General features: G+C 42.9%; 1 protein-coding gene and 1 long non-coding RNA gene across 3 annotated transcripts in view; one reads left to right on the forward strand and one right to left on the reverse strand.

Moving 5' to 3' along the window:
- LOC137145370 (uncharacterized) overlaps positions 1 to 14,777 on the reverse strand; it is a 34,497-nt gene extending 19,720 nt beyond the window's left edge. Inside the window, exons 1-2 of one of the 2 annotated variants that reach the window (XR_010917640.1) lie at positions 14,677 to 14,777; positions 1,375 to 1,424 (exon numbers count right to left, since the gene is read on the reverse strand). This is a non-coding gene — a long non-coding RNA (uncharacterized lncRNA). Of the gene's footprint in view, positions 1 to 1,374; positions 1,425 to 13,998; positions 14,137 to 14,676 lie in introns of those variants that run through there. The other variant, XR_010917641.1, reaches the window with a different exon arrangement.
- AKR1D1 (aldo-keto reductase family 1 member D1) overlaps positions 13,728 to 24,591 on the forward strand; it is a 46,809-nt gene continuing 35,945 nt past the window's right edge. Inside the window, exons 1-2 of the mRNA XM_067536062.1 lie at positions 13,728 to 13,755; positions 24,168 to 24,361. Of these exons, the coding sequence (XP_067392163.1) occupies positions 24,269 to 24,361 (93 nt within the window). The 5' untranslated portion in view covers positions 13,728 to 13,755; positions 24,168 to 24,268. The remainder of the gene's footprint in view (positions 13,756 to 24,167; positions 24,362 to 24,591) is intronic.

Genomic DNA, 24,591 nt, shown 5'->3' on the forward strand with positions numbered 1-24,591 from the left:
AAATCAGAAAGGCCATCTTCAATTTAAAAAAAAATACTTGAGTGAAAAATTTTGACCAGCTTTGGATGCCAGGGGGAGGAGCATGATGTGAGAACCTGATGCTGCCCCCACCTACAGCCTACGGTCATAAAGCTTGGCAGTATAGACCTTTAAAGGCCCCTCCTTTGATGTCCCTAATGGCTGTATACACCACCCTGTGCTAAGGGTTCCTTCCCTGGTCACTGAACCAGAGGTAGCATCCACCAAAGAAAGGAAAAGGCCATTAGGTAATACAGTTCACACGGAGGTGCTACACCAAATGAAGTTGTGTTGCCTGACATTTTAAAGCATATGTGGGCACATTTTAATAAGCAATTGATAAGACTATTAAATGGGCCTATGGGGACTTAACTTTGAAGGTTGCTCTCTTTCATTGCCAGTTTCTCCTTGCTAAGAGCATTTTCCATGTGTACTTCAATGGCAGAGGAGAGCAGTGAAATCTGTGATGCCGCCTGCCTTTGACATAGCCACAGGAAATGCTTTCACGAAGAGAAACCAGCAGGTTTTAAAACTTGGCCTTTGGAGCTTACCTGCAAAACTGTCTTTACAAGTCAGCAAATTTCCTTCACTGAGATTGGCATTAACCCAACTCATAGGTACTTCAAAGGCAAGACTCTGGGGAGGGAGCTGAAGCTGAAAGCAAAAGTGCTGCGATCAGTAGAAACAGGAAGCTTTAGGAGCTTCATGATCTCAGGACCACCAGTGCTTTTATAATTATAACATGCATTAATACTAAGCAAAGGAGGGAGAAAATAGCACGTGTTTTCTCTCTAGTCTTTTTCACTGGGCATCTTTTGCCAGGCATTCTGTTGTTGGATAATAAGTTCTGAGCGGTACACCTACTGTCCCTATAACAGGACAGGTGAGAACTTGGGTTTACCCATGTAGTTAGGTTTTTGGTACGTTTGATTTTGTATTGGAGATGAGGAAGAGAAACAAGCCTGTTATCTGCCCTCTCGAGCTGCTAAGAAAACTTGAGGCAGGGAAAAATTAAAAATATCTGTCTAGCCAATGCAGGGATGTGAGGGATAATACATTGGAAATTAATTGAGAAGGCTCCAAAGCACAAGGTACAACCAAGAGAATGCGATGGGATAGATGTAGGGTGAACATGGGGTCATTCATGACCCATGAAAAAGGGGTAGTGTTCTAAGCAAGATGGATCAAAGCTTCTCACTGTCATGGAAATCATCATGCACCTTAAATAAGGCAAGTCGGATGACGCTTCTTACTTCCTCCCAGGAATTCATATTTGTGATAGGAGATTGATTCACAGGAGTGCTGCTAACTGTAGACCAGTCACATGATCTGGGAGAGGGTTACAGAAACATTTACCTTAGTCACATGACACACACTGTTCACAGTCAATAATCCAGAAGTTACTCCTAAAAAAAAAAAAAAAAGAAAAAAAAAATCAGACAATGGCAAGGAAGCATAATCAGCTCATGTTACTACCAGTTCTGTGTCTAAACTGCAATGGCTTTGCGTGCCTAGCCCTTTGTTCTCAAACAGGTCCATCTGCAGGAGCTTGTTCACCCATTGAAGTAGATCGGACACCTGGATTTGTACGTGCTGCTCCTGCTGCTTTTTCCATTGACAGTGTCTGGCGGGACGTGTTACTGATGTCAGCACAGAGACACTGACAGCTGCATTCCAGAGGTGCCCAAGAAAGACAATGTTTAGTTGTCTTCTGTTCTACATGTAGGAAATTTACAACCTTGGAACAAGTTCCAGCCACTTTGTTTAGAATCTTAAAATTTCTTGGTGATACACAGAGGCCCCATTGGTGGTTCACTACCATGTGTCAGCAACTCCTATCAGGCGTGACAAACTCCCTTTGCCTAACACACAGCTGTCATAGTATTTATCTATACCAAACGTCATGTGCGGTATCAAATGAAATCTGGTGACATGCTGGTCACTGATATCACCGTGAAATGTATGTATTAATGTTAGATGAGGACTTATGGATATTTACTGAAACTATGCTTTAAAGTCTGTAACCAAACATGGGCAGAAGCAGGTTTCCTTCCAGACAGAAGGGAAGGCAATTATCTCCTCGCCTCTAATGTAAATGTAGCATCGTGTGTCAAATACAATGGGAATTACATTTGCAAGTCAAAGTAAGCAGGGAAAACAAATTCACGGGGGATGTAAAAGCAGCAGGGCGCTGGCACTCTGGAGAAGTTAGCTGTGTGCCTGCTTCCCTCCGAAAGGTCAGTTACGCAGTTCTCTGTCTGTGCTTGAGTCGCAGGCTGCTTGCCTGGGCAGACAGATGCCGAATCAGCCCCTCTGTCCTGGGCTCCCAAGTGATCAGAGTGGGGACATTCATGTGCTAACAACATTACTTCCCCATTTTCCTTCTCTGGAGCCCCCTTTAGGGCAAACCTCCCTCCGCTTTCTAGAATGGGGTCTGTGTGACTTTTCTCAGCTGCAAAACTCTGGCAGGTAGCAGTTGGAACAGCCTTTCCAATGATCGGCACCTCTCCCCCATTGGGCTCTGATGGCAAGCTGCATGTAGTTGTGCTGCAGGAGCCGATCTCAAACTCCCTCTCCTCCCAAAACCTGGAAGCATACTGCTTCCCCTTGCTGCAGAGCAGTCAGAGGGACCTTCACTCACTTTCTCAGGAGATTCTAAGGCTTCATGATCTTTCTTGGGGATTTTAATACCATATTCTCTTTTGCTGCAAATTACCACACAGTTTTAGCACCATGGAAAAAATCATTTCTAACAAGCATGTCAGCAGAGATACCTTCTATTATCCTCTCAACCAAATCATTCTCCAGGCTTTCCCACTTTGCATGAATTTTAGTAAGAGACACAGAAAGCCTGGATCCGCCCACTACCACAAGCTCTGCTGTTTGACCAGGTAACACGTCAGCTTCTTGAATTACACTCTGTTTAACCAAAGAAATATGTGCCCCAGTATCTTTTCATCCCAAGCATTCCCTATCATTAATTTTAACAGTCTTAACATGTTCCATATCTGGCTCTAGAGAGCCAACCCCTACAAAACCAATATTGTAAGTTTCAGGTGCAGAACCAATCCCTACAAAACTCGCCAGGTGAGTTGTAGGCGCCTCTGAGGCTCCTGCACCAGAAGTGTCTGGGTTAATAATAGCTGCATGTACATGAACAGGTTGGGACTTGGTTTCCTTTAATTTAGGGCAGCGATTTCTCAGATGTCATCAGTGTAACACCACTGAACACCTTTTCGGTTCTCACCCCTTTCAGGAGGCTTGGGAGAGGAACTACCAGGAGAGGAGCAACTTTGGGGAGATCAGCGCCTAGCCTCCCAGCTCCTTTCCTTCTTCCCAGAGGTAAAGCGGGGACCCTGCTTCCCACCAGGTATAAACCCCTCTTTCTGTAATTTACTCTCACTGGGTCTGCTCAAAGGCATCTGCTAGCACAGCCATTTCTTCCATAGATGTCACAGTTTTATCCCAGAGACATTGTTTTACATCATCTTTACATATACTCAAGAAATGTTCCTGACTAAGGAGATTAATCACTTCGTTAAAATTGTAAATACCTTTCCCCTTAACCCACTTCCTTATCAGGTCATTCATCTTGTATACATATTCCCCATTACCCAGACCCACATTTCTCTTGAGATTACTAAATTGTATCCTGTACACAACAGGAGTAACTTGGAACCCTTTCAAAACAGTTTCTTTAAATTTAGAGTATTCTCAAGCATCCTGAACTGGCATTTCATTAAATACATTTTGAGCATTACCAGTCAATGTTGCAATCAAGATGGGGACCTTTTTGTTATCAGGAATTTCATGGACTTCACACAGCCTCTCAAAAGTGGTGAAATATTCCACGATACAGTCTGACTCTTGGTCTGCAGGACACAGTTAGAAACTTGTGGAGTGATGGGAATCGTTGGGGGGTTCTGGTTCTGCTTTTCAATCCAATTCAGTTGTTGTTTGCGTTCTCTCTCCTTTTCTTCATCCTCTTTGGTTTTCTTCTCCATGGTCTTCCTGTGTGCAGCTCCTTCCCTGGAAGCCTCCACCGCTTTCTCAGTCACCTCCAACTCTTTCATTTTCATTCTCATTTCTGCTTCTTCCAGCTGGCGTTGGTGATTTTTTTCCCTTCCTCGGCTTCTAACCTGAACATGTCCAACTTTGCAATTACATTGTTCTCACTCATCTTTATGCTTTTTCTGCCCCTATTTCCCTTTCCCAAAATAAGCAAACAGAAAATAACAAAAATGTAACCTTTTCTTGACCGTTTCCAGCCACCATGCTTAAAATCACTACACCAGTGTATGTAGTGGAAATCTCACTCAAGACAATCAGCTATGCATCTCACCCTACTTGCTGTGCCATTGTGACATCTCTGGGGTACAATCTGGACTGTGGAACCACTGGGTCCCCTTTAATTGTTCAGCCTAGGCAGCCTTCTAGCGTGCAGGGGCAAACCCAGCAAAGTTCATAAATGCTCTCCTCAGCCATTCATGAACTGTACACAGGGAGACACCAGCAATTTTATCCCAGCCCCAGCCTTGCACCTTTGACATGAGCATCTTATTCTGCTCAAGACCTTCTAATTCAAGCTCATTAATGCAAGACCTAATGCAAGCTCATTAATTAATCCGCCACTCTGTCAAAGGGTAGTGGACCTGCACCAGCCTTAGTAACCTGAGTAGATTCTTCAAACTTCAATCAAAAAGACACTGACTTAGATAAAACATTAGATTAAGTTTATTAACAAAAGAAAGATAGGTTTTAAGTGATTTGTAAGTGGTATAGGCATAAAAGTCCAGAACTGGTTACAAAAAGAAATAAAAGATAAAATCACAGTCTAATTCCTCAACTTTATCAAGCTAAATCAAATTTGAAGTAATGAGATTTCTCTTATCCCAAAACCTACAGCAGTCTGTGCTAACTGGAAAGCTTTTCCAGTTAGGATAGCCCCCTCACCTCAGAGTTCAAAGGTTTCTTTGTCTTCCAAACGATCTTTTTGCCTTCAGTGAAGGTGGAGGAGGAGAGGTGATGTCACTGTCCCTTATTTTATACTCTCCTCCAGGTGCTGGAAAGATCCTTGCTGTGTCATGGGCGTTAGGCAGCCCCATGGTATGCATGCTCAAGCAACTGTCTTTCATGTGAATTGTAAATCTTTTGTTTACAACTCCCCTGCTGGTGAATGGCTGGTGACGGTTGCTTAACAGCTGGCTGGGAGATGGTCACTCCTTTTTTGCCACCGAAGAGCATTTTCCAGACTCAACATGTTTCAGTAACAAAACATGTAGCAAAATTTTATAATTTCATATACAATGATGATACAGACATTTCAACAGGACAGTAATGTTCAACACATTATGACTTTTCCAACGATGCCTCACAAGGCATATTTTGTACAAAACATATCATAGTCATGTAACAGTGATGAATACGGGGGGCTTCGGTGCTATTTTGAGTGCATCACAAAAGCAAAGTAAAAGATGGCAGAGCTTCTGAGGAGATTGTTTGGGTGACTAACAAATTGGAGTGACAGGGAGCTGACACCCAGGTTAGCACCAGCAACTCTCTCGCTCACTGAGCAGGAGGGTAACAAGATAACTCACAGTCCTGTATATACTGAAAAAGCAACACACTCTCCCACTTGCAATGGAAGTAGCAACTCAGAAGTGTTTTAGGATTTCTTCTGTTCTAATTTCTTGTGTTGTAGCTCTTTGGTAACCACTTCAGGGCACATTCAACTTAGCTTTTGATAGGTTCTTTTAAGGGGATTGCCTCAGCACCTGAGAGGCATCACGCACAGTGTCCGAGATCTTTAAAGTTCTGTATGGTGTGGAAGGAATTGTTAACGATCGGCTGATTCGGGGAAAAGTCAGCGTCACCACACCAGGAGACTGCACGGCACCTTACAGTGTGCCCAAGGAAAGAACCTTACATTGTACGGGCCCAAGTCGCAGATGGGGCTGAATGAAATGAGTGATGTAGGACACATTCAGTGACAAAGATTAATGCCTCCATCGCATAGCGAGAGTCACTATCCATGGACTCCAGGAGCCACTGTTAAAATTTTGGCTTTACTGGGGTTCTGAGGAAAAGTGTGTGCCATCTTCAGAGCTGCAGCAGCCAGGACAATAGATGGGCAATAGCAGAAGGTGATCTGAGCAGAAGCTGAAGGCATAGCTGGCAAAAGGGAGTGCTAACAGCAGGGGGAAACCTTGGAGAAGACAGCAGTCTTCTGGTATGACTAGTAGCAAGCTCTGCTAACTCTGCTCTGGATTGTGCCCCAAAAGAGTGAAGTGGGGGTGCAGGAAGAAGTCGCCTCCATTTCATTTCAGACACTTGGTAGGGCAGTAAAAGGGCTATTGCCTTTCAAAAGAGCTTTTATGTTTACGGGAGTTAGGAGCATCACCTCTCTTCTTCCTAGAACTACAAACCCTTCAACAGCTATTCATGGCCCTTTCCAGGCCTGATCAGCAGCAATCTCTATAGGCAACAAACCAGCAGTTGAAAGGGAATCCATTTAGAGAGTAGCATGGGCCAATGAACTATGCACTACGGTGGGAATCAAAAGATACAGGATCTATGCCCAGTTCTCCCAGTGACCTACTGTGTGATATTTGACCAAATGGTCAGAGCAGGAGCCAGGACCTTGAAGTTAGAAATGAAGACAGAGTTAGGAGTCAAGCCAAGGGTGAGAGTCAGACACAGGCATCAAGCCAAGGGTTGGAGCCAGAAGCCAGGGATGGGGCATAGAAGCAGGGACCTGGAACAGGGCAGGGCTCATGAGTCAGGTGAGAAGGCAGAGTCCAATGCAGCAGCCAGTCAAGAGCTCACCCAGTTGCTCAGACAATTTCCTGTGCCTTCGTCTGGCTAAGACTCTCTATTTATGCCAATCAGAGTGGCAGGGCATCTCCTCCAATTGGGATCTTTGGGGGCAGTGCCTAAAATAAGCTAGGATTCACCAGCCCATAGTACCAGTGAGCTGTCAGCTGGTAGCTACAGTCTGAAGATTGTCTGGGGACCCAGGTTCGAGACCCGTGATCCCTCACACCAAAGGCAAGTCACTTCGCTTCTTTTTCCCCTTCTGTTCTTTATTGGTCTTATTTACACTATAAGCTCTGCAGGGTGGGAACTGTCTCTTATACTGTGGTTGTATGGGCACATAGTCACAATGCAATGCCTCTGTTACTGTGATACAAATAACCCAGCAAGAAGCTGAAAATGAAGCCATTTGGTAGGTACCTCCCATTTGGACAAGGCTTTCTTACTCAAGCATAATAGCCTGCCCCAGCAGAAATGAGCTGTGACACTGCCAGGCAACAGGGGCTGCTGGAACTGCAGTAACCCCTGTTCAGGCAGCATTACCAAGCCTGCAGTCCCAGAGGGACCCTGTCTCCTATCCTACCAGGCACAGTGCTACACCGACTGCTCTGTGGGGCACAAGGGGATAACTGCTTTGTGCGGTCATCTCTAGATGGAGGTTGCTGTGAAATTTCTCCTGTGTTGCTTTAGTGCAGGGGCAACTCCCCTTCATGGCTAGCAACAGTGGGAGTGTAGCATGCACCATCAGCTGGCATTTTTCCATGTTACATAAACCTGCTCAGAACAGGCTGGTCCATACTAACTCTTCCAGTGCCACTAAAAGCAGAGGAAGAATTTCAAGGACTACTCAGTGTTCCTTTTATCATCATAACCCTGGGTGGGGCACATTTCAGTTCCACGGGAGAAGGTGGGAGCAAGCAAACTTTCATCCACTATTCCCCCAATTCCTTCCACAGACACTAGCTGTGGACACATTTGCTATTTTCCCATCGTGTTTTCCCCAACAGAGATACTGCTCCATAGCTGAAAGGTTGAGTCAGATGAGAGGGCCCTAGGAGGCACTGCATACTAAGCCCAGGGCCCAGGGTCATGGTTAACTCACTATGGATAAATACCAGGAAAGTGCTGTTAGGTGTAGTGAGTTTGTCAGGTCTGAGTCAGAATTTGCTTGTAATGAACAGTGACCCTTTTCCAGTTGGCACCAATAGGCCTCTGAGACAGTACTGTAGTGTGCAGTGTAGACAGAGCATTAACTCTTAAATCTTGCAGACATGATGTATCAATGTACATGGGGTACTAGGGCAGGTGGTGAATTCTCTAAACCATGATTTGAGGATTTCAGTAACTCAGCCAGAGGGGATGGGTCTATTTCAGGAGTAGGTGGGTGAGGTTCCGTGGCCTACAACGTGCAGGTGGTCAGACTAGATGATCATAATGGTCCCTTCTAACCTTAAAGTCTATAAGTCAGAAGACCACATTAAAAGGTTTTGCAGGGGCCCCGAGACTGGCTTGAACCACCACTGATGGTCTCCTTGCTTCTGGCTGATGCTAACAATTGCCAAGGACAGATATGGGAGCCTGGTGACTGGTCCCTAATCTTACTTCGGCTTAAAAGAAGATTTGAGTAGAACTGTGTGAAGTTTGGCAGTTTTGTTCCACAGGGGTGGAACGTAGAGGTAGATTGATTCTTCGGCTTCATTCCAGACAGTTCCCCTAGTTATGTCTCAGCCATGCAAAGCTAATTTTGCATGACTTATAAACAAAAGCATAAGTCAGCCCAGGCTTACTTGAAACCAGGTCTGTGTACACTGTGGCTGGGCTTGGGAACCTTAGCAGACCCTTCAACAGGCCTGGTCTGTGATTTCGGTTGGTTACAAACCCAGAAATCAGGCCTGGCATGTAGGTGAGTAATTTACAGGGGTTTAGAGCTAAACACCTGGTCTATGCTTAGAGGTTTTGGCAATGTGTCCGTTAGGAATTTGAAGGGGGAAATAGAAAAATCACACCCTTAACTGACATAACTATGCCAGCAAAAGCCCTAGTGCAGACGCAATTATACCAGCAAATAAGTCCTTTTGGCAATATAGCTTATTTTGTACAGGGAATTGGTATAAGCTATACCACCTGCAAGCAGACTCTTGCTGGTATAATGTCTCCACTCTATTGGCAAACCCTTTTCAGCATAGACCATGCCAAAGACTCAGGTTTTTCTCCCCTTTTCTCAGGAGACGTTTGATAGTGATCAGAACTGTGGCTCTAGATCATCTGTGTGGATAACGGGGGACATGGAGTGGATCAGGGAAGGTTGTTCTTTCCTCACTTGCCTTGTTTCCATTTTTATTTGTCTGACAGTAGTTGGAGGCTCCACTCAGAATCAGGAGGGCTCCATTACGCTAGCGACTGTACAGACGTGGTGACTGATTCTGCCCTCACACCACTTTTCCTCCACAGCAACTCTACTGAGGTCAGTGGAGCTGCCCCCAGTTTATACCGGTGTAAGTGAAAACAGGAGGATAGTCCCTCAGAGGACTTCACACAACAGTGGGTACAAGCAGTAAGGGTGAGGATGAGGGAACAGAGCAATGCAAACAAGATGAAAGATATTAAGATTAAAGACTGAATAGGTCACTTGAATGAAGAGGCAGAACCCTTACAGGCATGGATTTAGGTAGATTTAGGATTTAGATGTAACATCCCTCCAGTGAGAGCTGAGTGACAATTAGTTCATGATCTGAATTTGCTAGTTCTTCTATGCTGCGGAGGACCCAGTGACATTTCATCATGGGGTGATTTCTAATGAGAATGTGGCTGGTTTCCTTCATGGCACATCCACGGTTTGAAATCCGGGTCCAGTAATGGTTGCCAGAAGCCCATAATAGACAAGCACACAACGAGCATCGAGTAAGCCTGGAGAGATGGGGTTCCATGTGGGTAAAGTCTGTGCTAGAGGTTGTCTAACAAGAGCCGCACCTTAAGTTCAGTGTGGCCCACCATAATGGAGGAAGTTTGCTCCTTTCATGGTAACTTGACCACTTTGTGGCAGATGGGCCTCTGATGCTGGCTATTATGATCGTATAATGGGTGAATTCTTTGAAAAGACTGTAGACTCGTTGTCAGTCAGCTCTCACTGCATTTTCCAACTTCTTGCAAGCCAGACATCCACCAGCAGTACGATGTCCAGCATTTATCCAAGGATCCTGGGGAAGCTGTGAAATACACAGGCCATCAAGGATCACATACATAACTTGGTAACCTCTCCGATGATGTGGCGATCGTGTGTAGTGGAATACAATGTTATAACACACACTACTGCTGGAACCAATTGGCTTTGGACTGTTGCACAAGAAGCCTTGGCTTTCTGAAGAGGCGTTTGATGCGCTAGCAAAAAGACACAGATGCATGCAAGCAGGGCGATATCCAAGAACATAGATGGCTGAGAGGCATTTTCTTATTGCACAACATGACTGAGATTTGCATCAACTTCTTGGCTGATGAAGCAAAGGATGGTCCAAAGTACAACAATCTGCATCCTGTCTACAGTGCCATTATGTGCCTGGCCGGCAGCCATAAACAGCCTTCTAACATTCTCATCATGAAACCAGACAGCTCTCCCTACTCATTGACGGACAGAAAACAAATGATCAAAGCATGCTGAACCATGCATCCGCTGATGACTGTCCAGAGCTACGGGATCTGGCAAACCACACGACTGCAGACCCAGGGACAAATACTGATCCTCTACCACTCAAGTACAAAAGGCCACTCAAAAGTTACCAAACAGACACGCTGCTGCACCTGATGGTATTTCACCCATGCTGCTCAAAGATGCCGTGGAACCAGTGAGCATCAATCTGCATCATTTGTTCTTAAAAGTGTGGGTGTCAAGCAGAATAGAAAGACTGCCTCATAGTGTCCCAGAATAAGGGCACAGGATCTCTCACTGAATGCGGCAACTACAGGCCAATCTCATGGTTATCCTGTCCCTGGAGAGGTCTTCACCATGTTCCGGTTGGTAGTATGCAGCCACTCCTTAAAAGACATCATTCGCAGCAACCAGATTTCACTCCTGGGCTGTTGATAATGGCTGTTGTCTTTACCCTCTAGCTTCTGACTGAGCTGCACTGAGCATGTAACTGCCCACTTCGCATGGCATATATAAGCCACTTTGTTTTGGTCAACAGGTCAGCACTTTGGCTTGCACTGAAAGGAGCTGGAGTTCCAGATGTTTTGCTAAATCTGGTATGCAATCTTCCCACTGGTTCCAGTGTGAGTGCACGTATTGGTTCATGGCTTTTGCTACATTTCTACACAACCTCAGGCATGCAGCAGGGACGCATTCTCACCTTGGCACTATTCTGTGGAGCTGTCAACTGGATATTAGGACTGGCTGCTCCACACAGCGGAAACCAGATTAGTCAAGAAGCATTTCCTGACCAAGACTATGTAGATGACTGTCTTGCTTGAGGAGAAGTCAGAATTTCAGCCCTGCCCTCCAAAGTCTCCAGGATGCTGTCCACATTATGGGTTTAAACATTTCATGGTAGAAGACCAAGGCCCAGAACCTCAGAGCTGGGCCACCAGAATCTCTGCTGTAGGTAGGGTCAAGTACTATGGAGAACATTGAGAAGTTCATCTACCTAGGCTGCAAGCAGAGTTCAAATGGTCACAGCAAACTGGATATTCTTTGATGAAGCGGTCTTGCTGCCTCCTGCATGAAGTCCATATATAGTTTATGGATGTAAATACGTCTTTGCACTGAGACAAAGTTCAGGATCTATCAAACCTGTGTACTACATGTATTGCTATATAGGTCAGAAACCCGGACCCTCTTACAGGCAGACTTGGAGACGCTAGAGGCATTCCATATGTACTGTCACTGCCAAATCTTGAGCATAAAGTGGTTTGACTGTGTGTGAAATGTCAGAATGTTGCAGAGATCGGGCCTTCCTCCAATCACTCCATATGTTCTAAAGCAACACTCTATGCTCTTCAGCCACGTAACCAGGGTGAACAAAAACTCTCCAGCACATCATGTTCTCAAACTCTCTATTGACACACAAAAAGGTGCACACCCTGACTGTACCTGGCACCACCTGTGGGGCTGCCCTAGAAATTCATGGATTCTCAGGATTGAGTCAGACCTAGGAATTTCACTACATGATGCCAGGTGTGATGCCATCAACCAATGGTCTCTCTGGCTGTCAGAACAGTTTTCAGTAAACTGTACATGTTTTTAATGATAACACCCTTCAGTGATTCTAAGGCCTTATCTACACTGGGGATTTCAATTAGTGACCAGCCCCCAGTACAATGACATCAGTACAAACCCCTCAGATGGGCAGATGAAGCAGCTGTAAATCACAACTCCAGCAGCGTTGCCTGTCTACACAAGGGGTTTGTACTGGTGCAGCTATAGTGATAGTTGTAATTAAGACAAATCTCCAGTGCACCAGTGGGATATTTTTAAATAAAATAATGATTGCAGTAAAACAAAGAGCATGTTATTTAGAGGTTTCTCTTCACACACTATTGTTTTCAGCACACAAGTAACTGGTCTATCTACTATATGGTTTACACCTAACAGTGGGAAGTTTTCAAAAAAAGAGTTAATAGAGAAACCTCTCAGCAGGCCTGTCGATATCACACTTCCTAACAAATGCTAGGCTGTTAGCCCTCCAGCAACTGGCATCACTGTGTAACAAACAATATGATCAAAAGGAAAAGATCACATACACCCACATGAGTAAATCCTTAGCCATTAATTGAAGGATTAATATGTACAACATAATGGATTATTTATCTCATTGAGTCTCCTTGTGAGCTAGGCTATTATTATATATAATGGTAATAACTACACTCTGTGTTGTAAGAATTACAGTATATAAGCTTCAAGTAAAATAGGAAATATAAATCCTCCCAAAGGGAAAAGAAGCTACACAGGATGTTTAATGACTCTATATTCAGCTTATTTCCACACTGAAGATGGGGGTGATAAGAAAATCCTCCTTCAATTAAAGATTTGCTGCATTCAGAGTTGACATTGCTTCACAGAGACAGATGATGGGTTAGAGGATTTTTTTTTTGTTGACGTATTTGTATTTTGTCATCATGTACAACTGATTTTTGCATTTATATGCTAGATTTAAGAATCAGCTAGTGATTATTTAGGTGTATACACAATGAGAAGAGAAATGCCAGTCATGAACTATCTCATGAAGAGCTCAGGGCTGAAGAACTGTATCACTATATGGCAGATACATTTCATAGAGAACTGACAACATGCAATAGTCTATACAATTGGATGATACAGGTCCAGCTGAGGATATGCAAACATATAAGGCCAAATATCAACAGGCACTGAAATCACATGTAAAATATGCAATCCAGCAAGCAGCTATACAAACAGTACTAAATACGGCATACAGAAAATGGAAGCACAGCACTGCTAAAACAGTATGGTTAAGGCCTCTATCCCACATTGAAGTACAAGAGTTTAAAGAAAAATTAAAAAGAAGGACTTAAAAAAAACTCTAAGGTTTTAAAGACTGCAAATCAACAATAGACCAAAATTAAGTGCAATATCAAACTCCTATAAGACATAAGTGAGGATTCATTTTATACCTCTCCTAGCCCTATCAAACAATAGCTTACCAACATCTCAAAACTACTATCAGAACAAGGAATCCCTCCAGGCCTTTACCTCTACCCCTTTACATCACCTATATTCAGCACCATACCTCACCCCTTTCTCTAATATCTTCTCTAGTCTCCTAGATGCTTGGGTAAGGCTGTATTTCAAAGGTCCTAGACTCCTCCCTTTTTCCCAGCATGCTCAGCTATTTAATATAAAATGAGAAAAAGGAACATGTTAAGTGACTTGTTTCCTCTGTTGCCTTTTGGGGATGGTGGCTTTCCTTTAGCCAAGTAAGATGCTTTTTAAGTGGTTGTATTTCTTTAGTACTAAGACTAATTCACCTTTTTAATAAAGGGAGAAAAAGAATGATTTGAAGCATTTTCTCTTAATTCTGATTTCAGGGCTCTGCTAAAAGATGTAAGACAATAAGACAAGCTGTTAAAAAATGAACTTCTTTCTAAGACTTTTCTATTGTTACCTAAGATTGTTTGTTTGTCTGATCATAGAGTATACATAAAATTTGTATCTCTCACCAGAACTCCATATGTGTTCTCCATGTAGGTCCTTCTGGGCATATTTTGAAAGCTTTGTTAAACACTTATATTGGAATTCTGAACCTATAATATGATGCTATCTCACCTTAAGTAATGTTAAGGTTAGTCTGAAACTTTACTGTTCTTTTCCTAGGAAATGAACTGAAATCATGTAAGTACTGAATAGTTGTTGGCTAACAACTGTAGGAGCTTATCAAGAGTTTAGTATCCAGAAGTTCATCTTGTTCTTAATGGAAGCTCTTAGATGCTGTGATCTTGGGAACACATGGCCAGCTTATTTAGGTACCTAATTAGGAGCTGATCTCCCTTGAAAATCTAGCCTCATGTTGTTACTAACCTGAGCTGTCGGTGAGAGATGCCAGATCACTTTACCAATTTTATCCCAAGTCCTTTTTTTTTTTTTTTTTTCCTAAATCAAATTTTATAGGGTATTTATGCCATCTTAAAACTAGTAATTCTAGTTTCCATGGAGTAAATACACAATCAGAATTTCTGTTTGTCTTTAAGCTGTTTAATAATTTAGCTTTAGACTGAAAGTTATATTTTTTCAAGCTGTTTCCTGGTCACAGGTGGAGGTGGGGATCAATCTGTGAAGGCACAGGACAAGTAGAGCAGAGAGGCAGTATACAGGAATACAATGCTATGTGTAATACAAACCTATTATGCTCCCAGTAGAAGAGATGCTTCTATGTGCTCTTGGCCAAAACTATGGAAAACATTGAGTGACAACTGAGAATCTGGCTCCCTTTGCCTTCTTTGACAACTTTATTCTGAGCTAGGTATGGCATAGAAACTGCTCTGATGTTGGCTAATCTTCTCCTGGTGAGGGGTATAAATCAGGTGTAAATACTAATATCATTAGATCTCACAGCTGCCTTTGACACTGTTGATATTGTTGACCTTGAAGTGGTTTTGTGTTCGCAATCCCTGGCAGGAGTGCTAGGACTGAATTTTGGTTGACTACTTTTTTTTATGGGGGGATCCCAAAGGGCAGAGCTGCTCTACTTCCCCAGTGGTCCCCTCCTGTGAGGTGTGACCAGGAACTAGTCTATCACCCTCTCTTAAACAAGTGTCTATAATTGAGAGAGTCAATGAGCTGGATGAAGGGCGGTCCCTATGACATCTGGTTTTAGGATCATTGAGTGTGATATCCCTATCAATCCAAGGAGTGTGGTTGGGCACACTTGGGACATAGGTGTTTGTTTTGTTTGTTTGTTTTTATTTCTAGTAGCAAACAGACGAAGACAAGTTGTCTGGGGAGCAACTGGAGGAATTGACTGAGGTGATCAGGCCCCTCCCCCCTGGGTGAAGTTGGTTACATGCACCCAGCCTGCAATCTAGCAGAGGGGGAGGTTAGATTCTCAGCTGCTTTTAGATGACCCAATAGTAGCAGTGACCGAGACTTTTTTTCTATCTTCACTTGTCCAGGAGTCTGGGCCTTCCTCTTTTGCATGAGAACTTAATTAGCTCTAGATTTGACTTCTGAAGTGCGTTTTACCTGGAATTACACCACAAATCCACTTAGAAGGTCAGAAGTCAGCAGCCCTCTTGTTAACTGAGTATTTCATCACAAGGACACTACCTGTGGTTTGAAATCTGCACTGGCTGCCGATTGGCTTCTGGGTAGAATTGAAGATGTGGTCTCATCTACAAAGGCCTAAACGGCTGGGCCCTTGCTTCGTGCAGAGGAAGCCATTCTCTGCATCTCCCACTATCACAGAGGAGATCAGCAGAGATGGCCAACTTCAATCCTCCTTGATATAAAATGTGGATGTTAGCGGGGTATACGCCATGAGGGCCCCTCTGCTTGAGCAGTCTCTGCCCCTCCCCCAAAATCCAAATGAGCGTAGCTCTAGTGATTCTCAAGAAAAGTGAAAGTTACCTTTGTAGCAATCTCCGTATATTTTTAAGGCCCGAAGGGATAATTGTGATAGTCTAGTCTGACCTCCTGCATAACACAGGCCATAGGACTTCCCTGTATTAATTTCTGCTTCAAATCCAATGGCCATGTTTGACATGGAGCCTATCTTACAAAAACATCCCATTTTGATTTAAGAATTGGTTATGATGGAGAATCCACCATAATACTTGGTAAACTGTTCTGATGGTTACTTACCTTCACTGTTAAACACTTATGCCTTATTTCTAGCCTGAATTTGCCTAGCGTTAACATGTAGCCATTTGATCATGTTATATCTTTGTCTGTTAGATTGAAAAGTCCTCTGTTACCAAATGTATGCACCCTATGTGGGTACTTAAACTGTGATCATGTCACTCCTTAACCTTTGTTCAGTTAAATGGATTCAGCTCTTTAGAAAACATGCCTTATGGTTAAAGCCCTACTTCATGCAAATATTGCACATTGCGGATCCCGCAATATTATGCTTCCACTGCAGTTTTGACAGCCCCGAGCATCCCCACTCTCAGCCCTGGGCCCCCAACAGTGGAAAATCACAGAAAAGTGATAAGGGACCTTATTACTGCAAATAAGAAGGTGCATTATTACTTTTCTGCAATTTTCCATGGTTTGTCCACAATTTAGTTGCAATTTCTAGACAATCATCCTGTGATTCAAGTAGGGCTTTACTTATAGTAAGGGACTCAATCTTTTTAATAATTCTTCAGGCTCTTCTCTGAACCCACTCCAACTTATCAACATCCTTCTTGAAGCATGGCTGCCAGTACTTATCTCAGTATTCTAGCAGAAGTTGCACTGGTGCCAAATAAAGAGGCAATATAACCTTTTTACTCTTATTTAAGACTTCCCTGATCAAACATCCAAAGCTCACATTAGCCCTTTTGATCACAGCATTGCTCTAGGAGTTCATGTTTAGTTGACTCTCTTCCATGATGCCCAAATCTCTTTCAGATTCACTTCATCCCAGAGAAAAGTCCCCACATCCTATAACTATGACCTATATTCTTTGTTCCTATACGTATGACCTTTATATTTGGCCCTATGGAAATACATAGTTGCCTGTGCCCAGTTTACCATGTGTTCCAGATCGCTCTGTATTAGGACCTGCCCATTTCATTATTTACTACTCCCCCAGTTATCTGCAAATTTTATCAGTAATGTTGTATTTTCCAAGTAATTTTTTAAAATGTTAAATCATGGAGAGCCAAAAACTTGTGGGACCCCACTGGAAACATAAGTGTTTGAGTCTCCTTCTTATAAATACATTTTGAGAACTATCACAAACAGATTTTAATCCATTTAATGTACATAATGTTGGGATTTTTTTGTATCATTCTTGTTTATTAAGGTGCTGTTCAGTACCAAGTCAAATGTCTCACAGAAGTCTAAATACACATCAACGCTGTCTTTATCAACCAAACTTGTAATCTCATCAAATATGCTAGTTAGTCTGACCAGATCTATTTTCCATAAACCCATGTTGATTGGCACTAATCATATGATCCTCCTTTAATTCTATGAGTCCCATATAGGCTGTAGCATTATTTTGCTGTATGACAGATGACCCTTGGTGCCAACTGGCAAAGGGTTCTCTGTTCATTACAAGCAACCCCAGTTTCAGACCTGACAGACTCACTACACTTAACACTGCTTTCTTGGTATTTATCCATAGAGTAGCATGTGAGGACTCTACTGCAAGCATGTAATTTATTAATACTCATAATCACTGTGAGGTGTGTGTATGGGTAATAGTTAAAGAATAATGCAACTATATTGAAATCCTGTCCTGATGGTCCTGGAGCGACAGTGAGTTGCTAGGGAATCATGGTTGGGTGATGTTCCATTCAAGCAGGTGGCAGTTGTCATCCTTCCCAGACTAGCAGATTATGTAATGTATTGTCCGCTGTTGCACCAAAAAACTCAATGGAAAACCACAAAAGACAGACTATAAACATTGAATCCATTTGGGAGTGAAAGGGAACAATGACAGCAAGGGGCTTGCCCTGTCTATGAATAAAGACAAAACACTCCATCACTATGTCACAGGGGGAGAGAGACACTCTGGCTCCATTCACTGAAGGGGTACCTTCAAACAGTGGGGGTGCTTCAGGAACAAGTGGGGCCTGACTCCTAGGGGCCAGCACGCACTGCAAATGACTGAACTATGGGGTGAGAATCTGCTTTAGCAGATAAAAAGGTAACCCTTAAGTGTAGGCCATAGTTCATGTTTTATGATTTTGTTGTGTATGTAATCATTTGTTTCCCTCACTCAGATTTGTTTCTATTTGAATCTGTTTTTTCTTAAAATAAATTTCCTTTTCGTTTTACTATAATTGATCTCAAGTGCTGTACGCACTACACAAGTGGTAATCTAAAGTATAACTAGTAAAGTAGGCACACTCCCTTTTGGGGAATGGACCATCCTGGATTTCTGTGGGTATCGAGTGATCAGGGGCTGGATATCACAGAGGAACATTTTGGAGGGAGTTGGGGGTCAGGGTGCATCTGTTGTCAATCGGCAGGGCTGGCATAGCTCACATTAGTGCTTGAATGGCTGACACCCTGGTTGTGTTAGGGAGCTGACACCCATCTGGCACAGGCAAGACTCCCTTATGCTGCAGAAGATAATAACAAGGTGACTCTCAGCCCTGGGTGCCCTGAGACGTGTACAGCCTGGGTGCCTTCTCAGGACACCCAGGGCTGAGAGTCACCTTGTTATCTTCTGCAGCGTAAGGGAGCCATCCTATTTACACTTAAACTTAACACCAAACTTGTTTTTTCAGTTCTCTGGCATTTCCCCAATGTTCCAAAACTTGTGTTAAATGGACCAGAGCTCCTTGGTCACCTCTCTTAAAACTCTTGAATTTAAGTTATCTGGACCCGCCGTCTGTGTTTTTAATCTAGATTTAGTAACTGCTATTTAAAATAATCCATAGATACTGTTGGAGCAAAGATTATTTCATCATATAAGAATACATCTGTTTTTCCAAACTAGAGAACAGAAATATTAATTGAACACATCTGTATTACTATTCACAATTCTACTATGTCCATCTAGTAATGGAAAATACAATTGTTAGAATTCCTTTTGTTGTTGATATGCTCAATAAAAAGGAGCATCTTTAATTCTGCCGGTTATAGATGTCCTTTTGCTTCCCTTACCAATTTTCTACATTTCCTAGCTTCTGATTTATATTCATTATGTCAGCTCCCCCTTTTTTCTATTTGTTATATAGTTTATCTTGTATAGCTGCTTCTGCTTCCCTTCTCATCCAGGCTATTTTTAAAATCTTTTTAAACTTCTATAACTTAACCTACTTTCACAACTGTTGGATTGTGCCTTTTGGAGCGTTTAGTAAAATGTTTTTAAACAGTTTGCCATTAGAATTTAAATTCTTTCTTTCTCCCAGCAAACTTAGCTCAATTGTTTTCAGTTTTGTGAAATTGGCCCCCGTCAAGCACCAAATACACATTACTGGTTTGGACTTTATTCTGCTTGTTACATTTGTTATGTGCAGTCGTGATTACTTGAACCTAAAAAACCCCACCCACTTTTAGTTGAAATCAATTCCTTTGTCTGTCTACTACAGATGTCTACTATAGATATCCATGTTGTGTGCAACACTCCTTGAGTTAGGAAATTGTAAACTATCACCAGCATATGATGCAGCATATGATGCAGTTTTTCCCTACACACTATAGATATTTATTTTAGAGAACTGGTTTTCCTGTTCTCTAATGTGATTTGGTGGTTTGTAGCTGTCACCAACTATCATCCCCATTTTATGCCCTCTCTGCTAGAACAGGGGCTCACAAATTGTGCTGTGTTTCACTGGTGGTAGATGAGTTTACTGAAAGTAGTATGCCAAAAGCATTTAAATCCCCCCACAAACTTTCACTTTCAAACAAATAGTAGTTGCATGCACTGCAGCACACCAGAATATGCCCCAGAAGCAAAATGCACTCTCTCCTGGCTTTCTCCCATGATGGTGAAAATAAACTTTCCCACCATGCTAGCTTCGTCTTATTTATTAGTATGTTATGAGCTGTGGCTGTGCAGATGGGCTCTGTAGTCATCTGGTGCGCAGCTGGCTTTCTGCTAAACCTAATGTTCAGCTTAGCTTGAGCTGCTTAACTCAATGCATCGAGGTGAAGTTACAAGTCCTGCCCACCAAGTGCGTCTCCCCTGAAGAAATATATGCATACATAGCTAATTGAGAGTGGCTGCAAAACCTGCAGTGGTAAGGGATAGATCTACACTGCAAGAGGGAGCCCTTTGATCGTGGGGTTCCTTAGGTATATCTCCACTGCAGCTAGGAGCAAACGTCCAGCACTGAGGGGCAGGAAGTGCTTACTGTCTATGCAGGGAAGTTGCAGGGGGCAATCTATAAAGTCCTGGTTACAGGGCTAAGGGGAGTTTCCTGGCTCTTCAGCAAAGGAGTAACGAGCTGTCTGCAATTTGAGCCTCCCAGCAGGGTGAGCCCCTGAGCAGAATGCCCAGCATTACAGGCATCAAGGGGGCCAGAGTTGCCCAGGAGAGGAGGTTCCTGGAGCTGAAGCAGCCTGGTGCCTAGATAAAGCCCCCCCACCCCTTCCATACCCTCCCTTCCAAGCCCGTCTGGGCTGTGTTCAGCATCAATCCAGGTATGAACTAAGAAGAACTTGAACTTAAAAGACAAGTTAAAGAGTCGAGCCATTGACTGTAGCCCAGCCGCAACTCCCCGAAATGGATCAGGATGCTCTTTATGACAACCTATTGTTTCTTGTAATTGGAGTAACACACAGGACATAGTAGCAATGGCTGCTGCTTTGGTTTTTGATGCATTGAGAAGCCTGAGATGTTTAAAAAGGATGCTACAGGAGAACCTTGGAGTTACGAACACCCTGGGAAAGGAGGTTGTTCCTAACGTTGAAATGTTCGTAGCTCTGAACAAAAACATCAGGGTGGTTCTTTCAAAAATTTACAACGGAACTCTGAGTTAATAAAGCTTTAAAACTTTACTAGGCAGAAGAAAAATGCTGCTTTTTTTAACCATCTTAATTGAAATGAAACAAGCACGGAAAGTTCCCTTACCTTGTTAATTTTTTTAATGTTCCCTTTATTTTTAGTAGTTTAACACAGCACTGCACTGTATCTGGGGTTTTGGTTTTTTTTGGGGGGGGAGAGGGGTTTCTGCTGCTGCCTGATTGTGCACTTCCGGTTCTAAATGAGGAGTGTGGTTGACTGGTCAGTTCGTAACTCCACTTTGGTGTTCGTAACTCTGAAGTTCTATTGTATAAGCATAGGTATAGTTTGGCTTGTGTATTGGGGAGTGGGGAGATGAGCAGATCCAGTCAGGCCAACGGGCCCACTTGTGGGGAGAGGGGCAAATTCCACACCTGCCTGAGGCTTGCAGTTTGGGCGGGCTACGCCCCCTGTCACCACCAAGCTATGCTCATAATTATAAGTGAATGTTTTAGGCTTACTGAAGCATTTGTTTTACTATAGAGTGTGGAAATGTGTAAATTAGGCCTGTCAGAGCCTAAAATCAATGTGCACACAAAGGAGACATTTACATGTGTTCCTTCAAACATCAGTTCTTTAAGAAAGTGGTGCATAGACCAATAATGTTTAGGAACTCCAGTGCTAGGACGCTGATTACAAATGGTCTTGAATGCTTATGGATTAGAGCTGTCAGTGATTTGGAAACAGGTAATGCCATATTTGACAGTGCTAGCCCCCCTTTCCTGTTGTGCCTTCCTAAATGAGCTGTAGTTTATAACACTGATTTACAACTCTTCAGACTGCCAAGCAAGTAAGCGTGGTGCTAGGACGTATAAACAGTGAAATAACCTACATTCAGTTGGATGTAAGGCAAGACCCATAATGTTTAAACATACGTTGATTTTTAAAAGTGGCGAGAATCCATCAAGATCATATTTATGGGATAGAAAACAACTAGATGAAGCACAAATGGAGCTGGGGAATCTATTTGCATGGGGGGATGAGGGCATAATCTAGGAGCATGGTGTGAGATTAGAAAAAGAGGGATTTAAATTGGATTTCAGAAAGGGCATTGTCCCCTCGGGCACATAACTAGTATGTGGGATAGCTTATTACAACAGAACAGGAATGATTTATGTGAGGGAGCTTAAAATTCAAAATAAATAAATGAAGAAAATCATGGGCTGTGGTTAGAATAGTTGGGACTTTGGTCCATCAGCTGTGGACAGTTGGATTCCCTGTGCTCTGAACTTTCTCCCTTTCTATCTAAATACACTAGTATGGTAGCATTTTTCTTCATTTCGTGCCTCTTAAGCTATTTGGGGGTGGAGGTGGCTTCAGTCATTTGTGCTTTGCAATACACTAAATCAGGCACCTACAGTCCCTAAAATTAGGCTCTCAAATCCATGTTTAGCCACCTAAATAAGTGGCCTGTTCTCACCTCCTCTCCCGCTTTCTTAAAGTACGAAGCACCCAGCAGCTGTCAATGGAAGCGGTTGGATGCTCTGCCTCCCTTCTGAAAACCAGGCCCTTTGTGCAGTGAACCATGACTTTAAAGGCCTATCTTCAGGCATCCACTTAAAGAAAAATCTGTGCCATAATGTCTGAGGGTGTAACACAGCTGTGCTGGTAAGAGACTGAACCTTCTTTCCATCTGATCCCAATCCCCTTGTTCTTTTGTATTTATTTTATAGATGGGTGGATTGCAACTGAACGAGTCCCTAACATTTTTGCTTGAAGAATGGACAGAACTGCGAAAAGGTGTTTAAAAGAGAGTAATCAGGAGAAAGATTTATGCCCTGGAGGGGCGGGGAGGACAAAGGCGGTGTGAAGATTAGATACAGAAAAAGGCATATGCTGAATGCATTTGAAATGGAAACTAAATTGACCAAGAGGGCTCCTGAGTCTTTGGTGCACATGTGTAACTCCAATTGATTTCAAGTGCATGCACATGCACCAGCTAGAGAACAGATCCCTAAAGGTAGCATTTCTGAACAGCATTAACAACAAATGAGTCTCAAAAAGAGAGAATTCAATGTATAGGTTTACAAAGGCAACAATCTTAACACAGACCTATGCGCAGAGAGAAGTGATAGAAATAACTGACACTTGCTGATGCTAGTAACTGGGGTATTAATAATCAAAGGGATAATCTCTACAACCCTAATTAAAAAAGTGGTGAACAGCTGGTGCTATTGATTGAAATGCTCAAGTGAATGTTGCTCTTTCACATGGGTTGGAATTGGCCTTTCATTACGGGAAGAATATTATAAAGACTGAAAAGGTCCCCCCAAAAAGACCACCTATGATTTGGGGCAGCCGCATGAATTAGCCAAGTCTGACCCATAGCAGAAGCAAACAATGACAATGGGGGAGGGGGACTGGATTGACTCTTTCCTGAAAGTCAAGGAATGGACTGATGTAAATAAGGGGTTTTTAGCAGTTTTCAGTTAATAACATAATGGGTCATAGTCCTGAAAGTGAAAGGACCAGCATATTTCAAAACAAATGCAAGCAAATGATGCTGAGGCTAACTTGGGACAAAATGCTTCGTAGTCGCAATAGGAATACGTGAATGGATCAGTGTGAGACAGAAGAGACTGAAGGGGAAAATACAGTATCGTGTAGCTATTGCGCTAAATGGATTTGCACATATGAGGCTCTGGTGAGATAAAGGTTCTTGGTATTTCCAGGTTTGAAAGAAACAATGTCTTCCAACCCCCCTTATTATTCCCCCTACAATCAGCCCTCATAGAAATTATTTGAAGAGTCAGTAACACTAAATCTTGTTTGCAGTGGTGGAAGACAGTTAGTTGCAAGCATAAGCACAGATCCTCTCCCCCGCCCCCCCAAAAAAATCACAACCCCCTTTCTTTTCCCTGTCTCTACTTTTAAACTCATAACAAATCCTTGCTCATAGCAGATACTTAAAGCCAACAGGAAAAGAGAAGTCCAGTGTGTTTCTGATGAAGATGATTAACTGGGAACAACTCTCCAAACTATAATGCGCGGAATTGCTCGCTTCCCTGCCCAATGAGATCTGGCAGTTAATATTTCACCCTACTGCAAATTTGCTTTTAGGAAAATTGAAGGGTAACCCTGGGTTGTCCTGTCAGTCACTTCCAATGACGAAGTTGGAAATGCTACCCCAGGCTGCTCTTAACAGATTGCACACTTATTGCTGGCACAGAGCAGGTTGAGAAATAGAAGATTTCATTCTCTCTCTGTCTCTCTCTCGCCCTCTAGTGATATAGCCTGGAGCGCTGGAACACGCTGCACACACAGTCGGTTCTTGCTGTTTTGATTCAGTCTGTTAGAAAGTTGCAGTCAAGTGCTTTATCTGCATCATGAATCTAACTGCTAAAAACCACCGCATCTCTCTGAGTGATGGGAATAGCATCCCCGTGATTGGACTTGGCACCTATTCTGACCCCAAAAAAGTAAGTATCTATCCTCTATCTTTCCTTTTATAAACACTTTTATTGCTCTGATCAGGCTGACAGATTCAGACTAGAAACACATGAAGCAGTTCACCTCCTCAAAGTTTTCTGAGCACAAAGATCTAAGAGGACTGTTAAAAGTTGATACTTTCCTTTCAAAGGCAGCTGACTTATCAATTTGCCTTACAATGTCTTTCTGCTGGCATCCTGGAGGTTTCTTTAAATTCAGA

Source organism: Emydura macquarii, unplaced genomic scaffold (assembly GCF_026122565.2).
Source record: "Emydura macquarii macquarii isolate MOO-44397 ecotype Brisbane River unplaced genomic scaffold, CSIRO-AGI_Emac_v2 contig_3530, whole genome shotgun sequence".
NCBI lineage: Eukaryota > Metazoa > Chordata > Testudines > Chelidae > Emydura > Emydura macquarii.